The following is a 16,798-nucleotide window of genomic DNA, read 5'->3' as shown; positions in this document are numbered from 1 at the left end:
GAGGCCTAGGTTCCCCCCTAGCATAACCTCTCTACTTACTATCTCTTGAAGTGTTACATTGGCAATAGCTTATCAGCATTAACCTGGAAGGCATGCAAGAGCTGCATTAGTAGTGCCAATCCTGTAACATCCTTTGGAAGCAGAGGCAGCCCAAATATGGAAATGGCAAAAATAGGAGAAAAAATGAGGGTCATACAATTAGAACATCAAGCAGCATCACCTGGTGTTTGAAGTTCAGGAAAGCTGCTGGCCTGTGTTCATCTCTTGACAGTTAGCCTATAACTATACCAATTTTTAAATACTCCTGTATACTATGAGATCATCTATTCTATAGATCAGGCATTTCAAAATAAACTGGTACTTCTGGAGCAGTCTGCCCAAAGTAAATAAAAACTAGATTGTTTAAATACATAAAAGGAAACAAAGATTCTGAGCACATTAGCTCAGCTGTAGATCTTTCCTACAAATTATAAAAAATAGACCATGCTTAATTTAGGAGAGTAAAACACAAATAAAACTGGAATGTAAAAGCTGAGTGGCTTATATGGAAGGGTGAAGAACGTAACTGGAAAGTGAGAAGTGGATAAGAAGCCAGGCTCTAAAAGCAAGATATACCCATTAGGTATAGATAAAGTAAGTTTAAAGGAGTTCACAGTCAACAATGAAAGGTGAAAAAGATTGATGATACTTTTTTTAATAGAACAAACATCAGAAGAAAACACAGGAGAAATGTGTGTCTGTTTAATTCATTGGTTTAATCCTTAACGGTTACTGTCTAGGTTTATACTGGGCAAGAATTTTGTCTGACTGCTGCTGTGTGATTATAAGTAATTGAAAACCAGCTGAAACACATAAAAATCTGTTGTGGGGAGAAGAGCTAAACCTGAAGAGTATAATCTTTAGAGAAGATCCCTCTGGCAAAACTCTATATGCTTCATTCCCATTCATCTGGGTTGGGAGGGCTGCTCCGTAGAATATAGCTATTCCACAGAAGACACCAAAAGAAATACCCATGACAATTAGTGTCAACTATGTCAGAATTAAACCATATAGTCTCATTTCCATGTTGCCAAATTTCTTTTGGAAGTAATAATCGAATATCGGCAGGAATGCAATGTCATCAATGAGGACCTACGGACCACAGCAGAGGGATCAACCTTCCTTGTGAACACTCAGGCCTTCCAGGATGATCAGGTGTCATATGTCTTGCTCAAACCAGTTCCAGTTGTTGGAAGTAACTTGTTTCCTGGAGGTATAATTTAGTCTATTCCCTTCTACTGTAATAGAGAGGAAGGACAATCTTGTGCCAAGGGCACATGACGAGCAATAAAAAGGACTGGGTTCTGAGATAGAGGTTACATCAAATCCTAAAATTATCAAGCCCATCAGTACCATTCTCAAGCATGCTGTGTGGTCTGGGATGCTTCCTCACAGACACATTATAGATGCTTTTGTCCAGTGCCACATAGCTTGGCCACAGGCTAAGTAACCTGCCATGGCCCCTCAGTGGTGCTATGAACTTCTAGTTCAGGTAGCAGTCCTTGTGAATCAGCACTGTGCTGCCAAACACTAAGTTTACCATGTACATGAGCATAAACTTTCTGTGTGACTTTAGCCAAATGCTTAATCTGTCGTTCTTAGTTTTCTTATCTGCATGACAATGATACTAATTCTCAAAGACTGCACAAAAGCTTGTAAAGTTAAATTAGTTAAAGTTAAAGAGCATTTTGATTCCTGCAGATGAAAGGTATTCTATAAGGATGAAGTGTTGTTATTTATTATGAACTGTGTTTCTTTTTATTCTCTTGGCCTCCTAGAAAGTAAATTTTCTGTTTTTTACAATAAAATATTGCAAAGAAATAAAAGATTGGAAGAAGAAAAATGTATCTAAATTTACTAAACGTAATTCCATTGTGTAATTACTTGAAGGCCTTTGGATTTTCCTAGGAAATTACTCTTCCACTTTGGTCATTTTTCAATTACTTGTTTATTAATATATAAATTAGTTTTGGCAAATACAGTGTTATAGTCTTTGTGCAGAAAGACCAGCGCATGCAGTCTGTGCCCCTAAGTGCATGGAACCTATTTCATGTTCTTTACCTCCCTTTCCTCCAAATGTTACCTTTCTTCTACTTTCATTCTATTAATCTGTAATCCAGTTTCTTTTCGTTTTGGCAGGCCTCCCAGGTTTATCTTTCCCCTTACCCCTGAAGAGTTCTGATACTGTAGTTGAAGAATTATTTGTACATACTGTCATTTCTAGCATGCGCTTTACCTTTTTTTTAGTAATGAGACTGGGCAGGCAGTACACCATGCTGGATATCAGTGCAGTGCACCTCGGGTGTATTGAAAGTATTTGACTTTACCTACTGCATTTATAGAATGTATTTTATTAATTTTACCACTGAGATGGGACAAGCATTTGGCTGGATATTGCCATATTTCTGGAGTATTGTGTGGGTTAATGCATCTAGAGCAGCTGAGAATTACTAACGTAGCCCAGCACACACCTCAAGTGTGAGGGTGTGAGAGTACAACAGTAACACTGTGATGCAGAAGTTCTTTTTAAATCCTAATATAGATAAATACTTATCCTATGTGATTTACAAAAACAGATGTGCATTTAATTATAGTTTCAATTTGTAAGAAAAGAGTCTTAAACTGAGATTATAAACTGTTTTTAGTGAAACACTGTACCAGGGTTCAGCAACTTATAGCCCAACGCGCCAGATCCAATTCACCAATTAATTTTTTTTCTTGTATGGCCTGATAAACTGGGATGTCAGCAATAATTCACCAGTGGTAGCTGAGTCACAAGAGATGGCACATCTTTTAGCCCAAGCTATATTAATTCGGCTTGCCACTCCCAAAATGTTCTTGACCTGCGCTCTATGCTATATACACACTACTTACAGTCAAAATTGGGTTTCTTATTCAGACATCCACATCTGTTTTTCTACCTTATAACTTGAACTGAAATTAGGATAACATTTTTGGTGTTCAGTCTCTACCCAAAGATTTTGTTTAAAGTTTCAGAAAACTTCATTCAGTTTGTGTTTGCAAACACATTTTTGCATGTCTTCATATTATTCTTGTCCCAGTGCTCAAATAAATAAAAAAGCACAATCATTCACTTCCAATGGCTTACTAGATCTTGTCCAGATTCAGCTTGTTCTTTAGAGTTGGCTGAGCTCTAAGGAAAATGCCAAGTTCGAGGGAAATAGTCGTTTTGAAGTTCTGAAAGCTGAAAGTTTCTCTTGTGTATAAAGGATGTTTTCCTGTTAGATTTCTTTGCTCTATTTACAGTTTAGATCATAAAGGCAAAGCTGTTATGTAGAATTTAATGTGGGAGTTTTCTTCCTGACAAGTGACCTCTGAAATCAGTCCTGGAGGTTAAGTAAATGTGGGTTCTAGTCTTGGTTTTAACTAGCCTGCTATGTAATGTTGGAGAACTTAACATAACTGCACTATCTTGTTTCCCTGGTCTGTAACACTACTGCTCACAAAGCCTGTAAGATTACTTGCCATTTGCACTGTTCTTTGAAAAATACAGAAGTCAGTTTCTGATCTCAGAAAATAATCTTGCATAATAATTGGGCACATCTACACGTGCGCTTTAATGCACATTAACCTATTTTAATGTGCATTAAAGCATCACTAAAAACCATGCTCTTTAGTTAATATGCATTAAGATAGGCTAATACTTCACACTTTTACACATGCTCTGGGGATGGCGGCACTCCAATTAGAGAGGCTCCAAGAGCCACTCTAATTTAAGTGCTGCTGCATCTTGTGTATCAGTGTCCCCTTGCTTAAAAATGGTGACAGGGGTGCTTGAACCAAAAATCATTCAACAAACTTTAGATAAAGTACCCCTGCCACCATTTTTAAGTGAGTGGACACTGATATACGAGATGCAGGAGGCTGCTGAGCATGGTAATTGCCATGATCCAGCATACTCAGTTAATTGAGTTTGCTCTGATGCACTCAAATTCCAGCCTCCACACTTGTATATAGATGCCCCATTTTCCTAGGACATCACAATGGAGGTACTTGATTTAATGTGCATTAACTAACCACGTTAATGCATGTGTAGATGCACGCAATGTGTTACATAAGTAAGAGATTTCCCTTCAGTTTGGAAAAGGATCTTCTTCTGCCTGAGGAAGATCAAATCTCTCTTCCTATCATTTAGTGTTACTGCCTTCCACACTTGAGAGGCAATGGAAGAACAAGTTGTTGTTTTTTGCAGAGAAAAGAGAAGGGGGAAAAAGCAATGAGAGAGGATGTGTGCACGGCAGCAATGGAGGTTCAGATGTTGTAGGAGGGCATGGGTTGGTGATTTGAAGTATGTAACCTTGCTGAATCCACAGGTTCAAATGAGACCTTCATCCTGATTGTAAATAAAGTGAGTTATCTGACATTTATTGCATTTTCAGACAATGTTCTGAAAACTAGAAGTTTTCTGAATGGGTTTTAAAGAGCAAAACAAAGTCTATGCAATTAAAAATGTTCTCCCTGTGGCACTGAACAAAATTTTTCCCTGCCTCAGCTGAACTTTAGCTTCTTTTGCACCAGTGGGCTGTGATGCTCATCTCTGTCTCAGAGATCACAGAATTCTAGGGCTGTATTATGGGAATAATTTACTCTTTGTTTTGGGATAGGAGGTGCTATACAAATGTAAAACATTATTACAGTTTGTTCTGCTGAATGTGGACATAATAAAGCTGGATGACTGTTTCAAAGGGGTGTCTCCTAGGAATCTGATTTAGCCTAATGATAGTATATGGTAATCGCTGCTGCTTAATTGGAACAGTATTATCATTAATTCCACTTATTGGGATGAATTTGGTTCTAAGTAGTTAAGTGGTGTTTAACCAGTTAAATGCGTGTGAAATGATGTGCCTCTGGTCTTTTAATAGAAATCACCAAAGAAAGATTAAATTTGATATTATTCTAGACTTTTGTTAGACCCTGTTCTAGGGCTCAGAGGATTTATATGCATGGATACATTTGCAAGACTGAGGCCTTAAACTGTTAGTGATACTACTCTCCCAATAGTCTTGTCAGGTTAGGAGCAGTAGACAAAGGGAGACTTTATGATCCTAACTATCACAGTTTGGCATCCCAGCTTGGAAGGAATGCTGTTACCAAAAGACAGTTTCTTCTCATTTCTCCTGACTGAACTTGGTTTCAGTTGTCAGGCAGGACCTGGGAAGCCATTTCTGTGACCCAGAATCTCTCACAATAACTACTGAGAAAATTTTAGGTTGGATGTAAACCATTTATAGTGCTTTTCAAATGTTAAGTATAAATAACTTTTACATTAGTTGAGGTTTTATTTTTTAGTTTTGCTATCATTATAATTATATTTGTTAAAACTATTAGTAAAGAAGATGTGAATAAATTCCAAAATGGATCCATTTAAAGATGAGTCCTCACTATTCTTGTTTCCCTGGTGCTTTATAAGGTACATTGCTTATGGTGACATTTTATTCCTTTGCTTTTCTCTTCTTAGAGAAATTGTATTTAATGTTCTTAGCCTATATTGTACATTGTTGTCTTGTTATGACTACTTCAAGAAAGAAAAACTGTTCAAAAACAATACTGTCAATTGCAGGCCATGCAAATTAAAATATTAATTGTTATCTCTTAACAGATTTTACCTGATTAGTGGGGGTGTTCCTTTTATTATTTGTGGGATTACAGCGGCAACGAATATCAATAACTATGGAAATGAAGGCAATGCCCCATAGTAAGTATATGCTATTGTAATAAAAATAGTTTAACAAAATATTTTATATGTCTATCTGATGCTGATAAATTTTATTAAATCATAAAGGATAGAGAGAGTGTAAGATGAAATTCCATGATTCCAAGGACCATGGTAACTTTTAGGAAATAATGGCTGTGAAAGTTCAATGTCTTCATTTTTGGATTCAATACTGCTCACTCACTACCCAGTTTGTACAATTCTGACTCCACTGATATCAATGGAATTATATTTAATTTAAAATTGTATAAACATGAAAAGAATTAGACCTATTGTTTTTTCACTCAGGGTAATCATGTACTTTTGTTGAAAGTTACACACACACACACACACACACACACACACACAGAACTATATATATATATTACATATATATTGCTTCTTTACTTATTTATTTGGTTTATATCCTGCCCTGCCCAACGAAGTGTCAGTGTATTTCACAGTAAGGCCAGGTACAGACATTACATTTTTACTGGTATAAGTGATCAGAAACCACTCTAAACCCATCACAGAAGTTCAGGGCACAAATCCAGTCTATACCTGTATCAGAACAGAAGTTCGGCACACATAGACTGGTTTTAAAATGGTAGAACCCGGTTTAAGATTTGCCCCCCACCCCAAAGGGTGAATGTGTGTTCTGTTCATTACCAATCTAAACTATGCCGCATAACTTAGATCGATTCTTCCTTGAATGTCTGTACCTAGCCTAAGAGAACACAGTAACTCATAAAACAGGAGAATGAACAAAAGAACAAAAAAAAAGAAACTTAAAAAGGGAACCAGAATAGCCACATAAAACAGAGACCCCCTAAACAATATCTTATCCTAGCTTTGTTGGCTAAACACCTGGTCAAATAGGAAGGTCTTATAATGCTTCTGAAGGATGGCCAGCTTAGGCTCTGTTGGGCCTCAAAAGGAAAGGTGTTCTAGAGATGAGGATCACCTGCCAAGAATGACTTCCTATGAGCTTTTGCCAAGTAGATTTGGCTTATTGGTACTTGAAGAAGGTTGCTCTCAGCTGACCTCAGAGATCATAATGTGGGATAAGGAAACAGGCATTCCCTTAGGCAGATAGGGCTCAGATCATGTAGGGATTCATTGTTCAAAACCAGCACCTTGAATTGTGCCTGGAAAGCTATTGGAAGTCAATGCAGACTCTGGAGCAATAGCGTTATGTAATCCTAGTGACCCACCCGCATTAGAAGGTGTACCACCACATTCTGCACCAGCTGCAGCTCACTATATCAGCCCATCAGGAACAAGAAAATCAGATAATTGCTATATCTGCTTTCATTTTCCATATAATTTCCAGTTTAAAATAGTAAGATCAAATAGTGACTGGTTCTGAAGTCTGTTTGGAGTGGAAAGAGAAGACTAAATATAATGTTTTTGCACATGTGCGATGGATAGCATAAGTGTTCACTATATGACTCTCATTGCTAATGGTGCAAACAACTGCAAACACAATAATGCAAAGCCTAGGTGCACTTTTACCAGCTCATAAAAGAGGCAGATGCACCATACCTCATTGAACGGACCACATGTCATTTGCAGAAATCTGATGCCCTTTCCTCAGGCTTAGTGCAACTATGAAAATTACAAATACCTAATAAATAGCTTTATAGAGAGATACTGATGATGCTTTTAATCCCTCTTTACATTTCTTCCTTAGAAATAAAACATGTTGGGTTTTCAAGATGCATACTAGTGTCTAGTCTAAACAGATAGGCTGTATGGCTATCACAGATTTGTGTTTCAGGTGCCTTATGTGCATTATTAACTGTTACTGCCTGGGAAACAGAGTGCAAAAGGATCCCAGTAGGCTTCCCCATAAAAACAGAACAGGAAGTGATTCAGATTGCCAAATGGAATTGATTGCTCTGAGGTGTGTGTCACTGATCAGTGTCCTAATGCATTTATCAATATATTACATCAATACAGTGCAACTGCTGCTCTGCAGGGCGTCAGGTTCAGTTAATTCTGCAGTGCTATAAGTATGCTGCCTCATACCTCTGAAGGCAACTGTGATATGAGCTGGAAAAGAGGCATCTGAAAATGAAGTGGAAGATATAATAACATTTGGCCTTTTATAATAGCTTTCACAGAGAACTGAATTTTGACAGTAAATTAGTCAAGACCCTTAGCAACTTCATCTTCTCAGCCTGGGACCCACTCAGACCATCCCTGTCATATACTCAAAACATATTTATTCAAACATGTCCAATTAGACAATCACTTACAATCAACAGTGTATTAAAAGACTTGATTATTTATATTCATAAATCTGTAAGACATTTTTCATTTTGGCACAATTAAAGAGGTTGTACTTCTTTAATCACTTTAATCACAGCTAATCAATACTGGTATCACAATCTGTACAGAAAACAGGACACAGGTGAGAGAGGGTTAGAGAGAAAAGAAAGCTGCAAATTGAACATCACAGTGGGTTATGTGCCTTCTCCATTTTTAATAATGTTAATACATAAAAATGTAGATGTAGTAACTTTAACATGTTTTTTATGGAACTGAAGAACTGATTTTCAAGTAATCCATGATGAGATTCCACTTGAAATAACTGCATCCTGAGAGCATGTTCCACTGGGGAACCTTCCAGTTTTCATTTTGCATCTAAGACGTACCATTCATATTTTATTTAAAGCATACCCACTAATCTGAGCTTCACACTCATCAAATAAAAACTAGTATTACTTTATTTACCTAGATGATGTCTTTCAACATACCTGTCACAAGGACAATATATATATTCCTGGAGGTGCTTCTGAGATAAGTAATAAATTGTGAGTTTGTTAAAGATCAGAGCTCAAATTAAATGTGGTTGCATTGCAACTCACACTAAACAGAACCCAACTAATCTAAACCTTGTTAAGGCAGAGGGCTTCACCTTGGAGGATGACATTTCCATGTTACTAAATGGTAGGAGAATCCAAGCCAAAGAGGAGTCTTTTTTTCAAAAAAAGGGAGAGAACCTTTTTTTAGAAGGAACATATCTGATATTAGGAATGTTTTTCCCTTTCCCTGTAAAAAAACAATGAGCTTTTAAATTAACATATATTTGTTGTTAGTTTTACATGAAAACATATTGAAAATCAAGTATTGTCCCTCTTCGTAGTCCCCATGGTCCAAATACTGGGCATACATAACATTTTCTCCTTTATGAAATTGGTATGATGTAGATTGAGATGTCTCTCATCCTAAATAAGACAGAGAGAGATTGAGTTCTGGAGAATGACATGGGGAAGGCAGCAGATTCCTCCAAATTCCAGGAGAAGGATGGACTCCTCCCATGCTTAAATCTCAGTGGGCTTAGAAAGAGCCTATGATTGGGACAATGCAGGCTGCAGAGAACTGTAACATTTCAGAAACTGAAATCAGTCAAGGATTCATGGAGGAGATGTACTAGAAGGGCTCAAAGGTTTCCCCCTATGGGAATCATGTGGATGTCCAGACAGGACTCCAGCCTTCTATGGCATCCAGGAAATGGTGATGTTTTGTTTAAAATTAAATAGAAAAGGAGCATTGACCCCATTACCTTTCTCTTCCTATGACCTGAATGACTATAGCCTTAGCTTTAAAGTAATTCCTGCAGTCTTGTGTACCCAGCAAGAAGAGAAAAGAGGGTCAAGGGATCTGTACCAGGCTGCTCTGTAAGAAAGATGATCCTTTCTCTGAAGAGCTCTGCAGATCCACACAGTCTCCCTTCACTATTGCTCCCTAGGCCATTCACCCCCAGGAGAGTTCTTGTCAGCTTGCAGCCAATTTATGTGGCCAGCTGAGGCTTACACAGTCTATGCTGCCAAGCAAACAATCTACCGGATTTTGCCCCAGAGTAAATAAACAATTTTCTAAAAGCAGATATGGCTTTGTTATCTTCAGTGTAGACCATTGTAGAGGCACAATGTGGATATCAACCCATGTTGCAGCAATTTTGCACTGTTCAAAAAACATATAGCAGCCATGAAGGTTTCCTAAGTTGTCTAAGCCTTCTCAAATTCACAACAAAAACAACTCCAGAAACTAGGACTCCAGCAGCTCCAGAAACTGGAGGAAGCTAAAAGCTGCACTTAGATGCCTTTGCACCTTTGGGGTCCAGTGAGTGGTACAAAGTGTCCGAACTCATGATAAAGGCCTGTATAATGCTGGGAATCTTTATCTGTTACTCCAGGGGTGTTTCTACATGAGACGCTGACTGCACAGTAGCCTGATACTACTGCATTGAGTGGCAAAAACTGTGATGCACTGCTGCTGTGCAGTAGTATTGGGCTACTGTGCAGTAGTGTCACAAGAAAGGCATTCGTCGGCACTACTGCACAGTATCTCAGGTTACTGTGCTTTTATTCAGTACTTGCATAAACAATTAGTAAATAAATACACAGTAACCATTGTGCAGTAGTGTCTCATGTAGACATGGCCCCTGTTTATTTTGTGGTTGCTTTCTTATCTAAATTGAACATCCATCCTATGTCCTACTCCAACAAATGGAAATACTGTGTGAGGAGACATTTTAACATGCACATTTTAATCATATAAACTAGCAGTACCTGTAAAGTAATACTCTATGATGTTTAGTCAGCCTGGGACATCTAAAGACGCTAATGGTTTTGGAGCCCAGTTGCCTTTTCAGTAGGATATAAATACAAGGTCACTTGGGCTCCTTACTATATTGAGTTTAAATGTATTAGTTTATTTGTAAAAATATTGGTAAATGCATATCCAAAAATGTCTCATTGGAGATTTTTGTTTGATGGTACTGGAAGTATTGTTTCAGAATAGTAAATCTTAAGCTCATGATTTCGCTGTATCTGGACTGTGCTAGGGGTCAGTGAGAGCTAGTAGTCTGGATGGCGAGGTTTAGCACATCCTCCATGCTAAACCCAGAAATGGATACCATGTAGCTGCACTAGACAGAGATATTACCCTTTTGCATACAAGAACGCTCTAAGGTAGTTACATACCTTACATTTCCAAGTTCAGCACACACAGCATGTCTTGTTTTACTGCAGTGTTCCTGAGCATGATCTAAAGGCATCATAGTCATATTCTTTTCCTCCCTTGGCTAGCATTTCATCATTTCCTTGACAGTAAGGAGACATCTGCCTACGCCAAGGTGATATCATATTGCCAATCCAAAACCAATGCATTGTCCCCTATGTCAAATTTGGGTCTTAAAATATATTTGACTTTGACTTCTTGTTGTTCACAGTTGTTGGATGGCATGGGAACCAAGCCTCGGTGCATTTTATGGGCCAGTAGCATTCATTGTGTTAGTCACCTGTGTGTACTTTCTCTGCACTTATGTGCAGCTGAAGCGCCATCCAGAACGCAAGTATGAATTAAAGGAAAGGACAGAAGACCAGCAAAGACTGGCAAGTACTGAAGTGGGCCATAGTCATATTACGGACACTGGTTCAGTTGCCCAGGCATCATGCTCCATGATTTCTTCTTCCTTATTGGAAAATGAGCACTCATTTAAGGCTCAGCTTCGAGCTGCAGCATTCACTTTGTTCCTGTTTACTGCCACTTGGACCTTTGGAGCACTTGCTGTGTCTCAAAAACATTTCTTGGATATGATATTTAGCTGCCTCTATGGAGCCTTCTGTGTGACCTTGGGGCTTTTCATTCTCATTCATCACTGTGCAAAGAGAGATGATGTATGGCATTGCTGGTGGTCCTGTTGCCCATCTAGAAGAAACACATACTCTGTACAAGTTAACGTCCGCCCAAAGGTTAATGTCAATGGGGACACCCAGGTTCATACATCTTGTCTTCAGGAGTCACCATGTCCTAACAAATCAGCTGTTTTTAATCATCCAGCTGCTAGTCACTGCAAACTTACTAATCTACAAGCTGTTCAAAACCATGTTAACTGCCTTTCACCAGTTACACCCTGTTGTGCAAAAATGCACTGTGATCAACTTCTTGATGATGAAGCTCATATTCATGTACACAATGAAGGAACTTTCAGACCTAACATGCATATTCATAGATGTCTGAAAAGCAGAACTAAGCCACGTTACTTCAGTCGACATAGGTCTGCAGGAGAGAGAGAATATGCCTATCACATTCCTTCAAGTATTGATGGCAGCATCCACAGTTCACACACAGACAGTCCACACAGTACGCATGATAGTCAGTCAGGGCACAGACGGGCCTGCTGTGCAAAAAGTGATCCATACCCTACCATCAACCAACCTGAAAGTAGCGATGCAAGTACTGTTATATACAGTTGTGCTAAAATGCCAGAAAGTGACACTGTGCACCATACAGCTCATTTTGAGATGCATCCACGGACACAATCATTGCCATTTAATACAACTAATCACAATGGAATTCTCAAGGGAAATGTGCATGAAGCCATGATATACAGTTCAGACAGTACAGGAAATATCAAAACGGGCCCTTGGAAAAATGAAACTACTGTGTAGTTCATGGGCCACTCATTTGTCTTTTTTCACTCTAGTCATCGTAAGCTTTGTTTTTATTCTAAATTGAATAAGACGATGTATTTGTGTAGCACATCGGCAAATTGTGTGTGTTTTTCCACCATGGTTTCTGTTTTCTTATTGAGAAGAGACTAAAAAATTGCTGTAGTGGCAGTGTTTTAAAAGTGAAGTTATTTTTAAAAGAATGTTGAAAAATTGTTCTGGGAGAATATTAGAAAATGGAGCTAAGAGAAACTGACTATGAGAGGCAATATCCTTTTGTTACAAAGAACTATATTTCTTTAGAAAGGCATCATTTGTATTCATTCTTTTGGCTTTTAATTCCAATAACTTCAAACACTTTTTATAAACATATCAGCATCTTAAACTTTTACTTATTTATTTTTGTAGCAAAGTATAATTACTGTGCCATGGATTTTAATCAGAAGTGACAACAATAGAAATGAAGAGCAGGATTTTGTAAAATTACTAATGCAGCTTTTTAGATCTACAAAAGTGATACTGCCTCTAAAGTTCTTCTGTAGCATATGGCCTGTAAAATCATGTAATGTACAGTCTCTGTTATGTTCTTTTTCTTGTTGGAGGGAAGTGCTAGATAATGTCTCTGTTACATCTATGGTGCTGTATTGGTTGTATTTTGCATGACATGTCAGGATATACCATTTGCTGTTTTCTAGTGTTACATGTGTAAAAAAAAAAAAGTATTGTAAAAGGCTGTGAAAAACCCTGTTGGTATTAATCTAGAGCATTATGAATTTACAAAAAATCACTACTGCACTAGTTTAAGTGGCACAATCCTTTGTATAAGGTTATATGATAGCTTTGATAAGGGTCCACTCTAATGTCTTTACAGAGCATGCACTACTCATTGTATGTGACACTGTGCAGTGTAATAGCAATTGTCTCAACAAGTTTTACACTTCTTTGTAAAGTATGCCTTTTGAGCAAATCCGTAAGCTGTTTCACAGTAACCTTTCAAACATCTGTTTAGGTAGAGAGGTTTTATCATTAACTCTTTGAGGACTACAGTCATTTTCTTAAAAATAGATTATTCTAGTTCAAAGAGCCTGTATATACTGTACTCTGTATTTAATCTTATGAGCAATGCAGTCCAGAGTTGCCAAGAAAGTGAAAGTACAATCATTTTAAAGAAATACAGCTTCCCAGACTCTGGTTTAATTTTACATCTTATTATGAAAAAACCTTTTTCCCCCTAGCAAATTTCAGATTGTTGTTATCCTTTAATGCAAATTTAACCCTCAGAAGTAGTTCCTTATGTTCATTAATTCTGCTGAACTGTAGGGCATTCTAGGGTCAGTAACATTCTCTGTTAACAAGGCAAAAGGGTTTTTTTTAATATTTCCATGAACATCTGGACACAAAGAATCAACTCACAGGACGATCTGAATCATAATTATCCTAATGTGAAATGAAACTGCTCTTAAACAAGGAAGGGTGCAAATCAGAATGGCTCACAAAACGTGAATAGAAGCATAAAGCTAGAAGAAAAATGTCTGCAGTGAAAGGAAAGTAGCAGTTCCGTGAATAAAAAGAAGCACAATTCTGTAAGGCCATATGAGCTTGTTTACTTACTGATGCATCTAACACAGGCTTAGGTAGCTGATACATTGCTGTGGAGAATAGAAGAACAATGACAGCCCCTCAATGGAGCATCAATTTACAGTTTTCTGTGTATATTTTGCAGAAATCCTTACATGCTTCATTCTTATCATGTGTCTATTAGCAGCAGTTTTAAGTCCCTATTCTTTTTTTATGTGTAGGAATATATTTCCTAATAGTGTACATAAAGATGACAATTATAATTGTTAGAATGTTATAAAAATATATAAATCAAATGAATGTGTTCTGCAGTGTTGCAGGTGGGAATTAGTACTCAAAGGGTTAATGCTCAGTATCTGAGTGGAAGAAATCTTGTTTTTCTGTATTTTTGTAAATTTAAAATATATATTGTAAACTACAGCAGTGTAATGTATCCATTTCACATTACATGTGTCTTTAAAAGGTGAACAAGAAGAATGCACTAGGTGGTTGTGGAGTTTTAAACCAATATACAACCTTTTCATGACTGCTTCTTTAGCTGATGCAAAAAAAAGCCTAAGCTTTATTATGTATATGCTGTATATGCTTGAAGTATCTCAAAACTAAAATACAGTATTTTTCATTGTTTGAATAATGCAATACTTTCTGTTTAATAATTATTTTCATTTTAGTATTATTTTATCCTCATTCCACATAGACAGTGAGCCGTAAATAAGCATAGACATAATGTGGAATGCCACTTCTCTGTAACTCAGCACTATATGTATTCTGTAATGGTGGAACTTAGAGGGTCTATTATAGACCATTATGCAAAAATATCCCACACACATGACCAAATGAAAAACTCACTTTGCAAAACCACACTTGAAGGAGGTTCTTTATTCAGCTTGTGTTTCTATCACCTATGTTTTGCCTGAGAGGCTTGTGTATGGTCTTCATAATAGCTTATAAAAAGGTAAATAGCTGCTTCTTTCCACAGAATATCTTACATGATAAAACTTTCTGGAAATTTAACCTTCAGTATTAAAACACGTTTCTTATTGTGTTGAAATATTAATTTAGTAAATATTTCTGGGCTAATTTGGAAAAGATGTGTTATGCAATAATCTGTTTGCATATTATTTTTTCAGAAAATATACAATATAACTACAGGGTAGGAGAACATGATATTAAATAAATTGAAAAATGTTTTGTAACATCAGATTTGGCCAAAATTCTTTTTGTGCTTTGAGTTCTTTAGGATTTGACTTTTTTAAGATAAATGAGATCATTTCAATGCCTTTTGTCATTTATAGTCAGTAATTATTTTATTGGATTTCTTTTATTATAAAAATAAACTCAATGGAATAACTAGAGGATAGCAAATATATTGTACTAGTCAAAATTCCCCCATGTACATTCACGTGTAACCCAATGGCATGCTAATATTAGGTTTAGTCTTGCATGGATAACACAGAAATGGCTGAACAGATATTTACAGTTCACTTCTGGCCTGAGACCAAGCGTGAGAAATTTCAACCCAAAAGGTAATTTTCTGAGAATGTCGAGGCAACTGAAAACAGGGGATTAGAATGACGGTGCAGTCTTATCCCCAACTCTCAGGGACCACACACTGGACTAGAAGAACCATAAATCTTATCCATTATAGTGATTCCTGTTTCCTATGTAACAGCAAAAATGCTGTAATCCAAGTAACACATTCTTTTTTGAAAGGAGGGAAGGGGATAGGAAATTATCCACATGGTAATGCTTTGGAGGGTTGACAACTGATGCACAATTGTGTGAATTAGCAGGGATCAATCATATAACACTCCAGTATTTTACCAGGTGTACACACAATTTTCAGTTTTACTGTGTTGTGTGTTCCAATACTGAGACCTGTGGAAGACTTAATATGTATAGATTTACACAAGAAATTCCTCCTCAGCCTCACATAAATTAAACTGATCTGGAAATAAGTTATGAATGTTTACAAATAATGCGTTGTACTTATTTGCTGTTCCCATTGTATTTATATATATAATTTGGGTGACTTCGACTGTACCTACTTTAGATCAGGCACTTAAATTTCAATGGGGTGGTCTCTGTACCAGGAATATGCCCTTTGTTGTCCCTGTTATAACCACATTTGCTGAATTGGGCTTCAAGTTTAACAGTTAAAATCTCCAAAGATTTCTCCTTTACTGCACAGGTTCCATAACGTCAGAGTCCTTACGTGTGATTAGACTGAACACATGTCATCCCCACAGAACAACTGAACATGCTTCTTTCCAGGGCAATAATTCCAACTTCCCTGGGATGGGATTTGGATTGAGCAGCAGAACTTTGAGCAGAGATCTTTCCTGTGCTCTCATGATCCCTCCCAGTGATACCCATGTACCATGGAGAAAGGAATGCCTAGTTTTAATGGGGAAGGAACAAAAGCTAGTCAAGAGGGACTAAAAAAGATAGATTGTGAAGTGCCCAGTTTGAATGCCTAAGCTTCTACTTTTTCAACATATTTATTATTATATAGAACTTTAAATATTAAAAGCACAGGATTCAGAATACAGAGCTGGGCACCCAAAAAAATAAGAAACAAAAGGTTAGTGACCAGCTGTGTAAAATGAAGTCACTTGTGTAGCATCCTACAGAAACCCTATTTCAGATTATTTTCCAGGGTTGCATTCAACTGCTTGAACCATGACACTGTCCTTTTTCTTTGTGCAATCCCCTGCTTCTTTCACTGAACATCTTCCAGTGGTCCAAGGTCTATCTTGTGTAAAAACAGAATGTGAATATGTAAGACTGTGATATGATTCATATGTGCCTTGGGTCTGAGTTAAAGTTGAACACGTGACCTTAATACTGGTATTTTCTAACTTCTGAGTGTTTGATTTTTGCAACTTTAATCATATTCTTCTTACCATAGCTTTCTGTGCATAACTGTACTTAAGGTTAAGCCAGCACTTTCCTAGTAAGCTTTATTTTTCATGGCTCACCACTTTCAAAAATCATTTTCTTT

The 16,798-nt window shown here is 37.2% G+C and overlaps 1 protein-coding gene across 4 annotated transcripts in view; it reads left to right on the top strand.

Annotated features, from left to right (window-relative positions):
• ADGRA1 (adhesion G protein-coupled receptor A1) overlaps positions 1 to 14,995 on the top strand; it is a 593,458-nt gene extending 578,463 nt beyond the window's left edge. For all 4 annotated transcript variants that reach the window (XM_014607805.3, XM_019484192.1, XM_019484194.2 and 1 more), the window contains 2 exons: positions 5,660 to 5,755; positions 10,995 to 14,995. In XM_014607805.3, coding sequence (XP_014463291.2) covers positions 5,660 to 5,755; positions 10,995 to 12,216 — 1,318 coding nt within the window. In that variant the 3' untranslated portion in view covers positions 12,217 to 14,995. The remainder of the gene's footprint in view (positions 1 to 5,659; positions 5,756 to 10,994) is intronic.
• The last annotated feature ends 1,803 nt before the right edge of the window (positions 14,996 to 16,798 follow it).

Source organism: Alligator mississippiensis, chromosome 6 (genome assembly GCF_030867095.1).
Source record: "Alligator mississippiensis isolate rAllMis1 chromosome 6, rAllMis1, whole genome shotgun sequence".
Taxonomy (NCBI): Eukaryota; Metazoa; Chordata; order Crocodylia; family Alligatoridae; genus Alligator; species Alligator mississippiensis.
The sequence above is the reverse complement of the archived record's forward strand: the minus strand, read 5'-3'. Positions and strand labels throughout refer to the sequence as shown.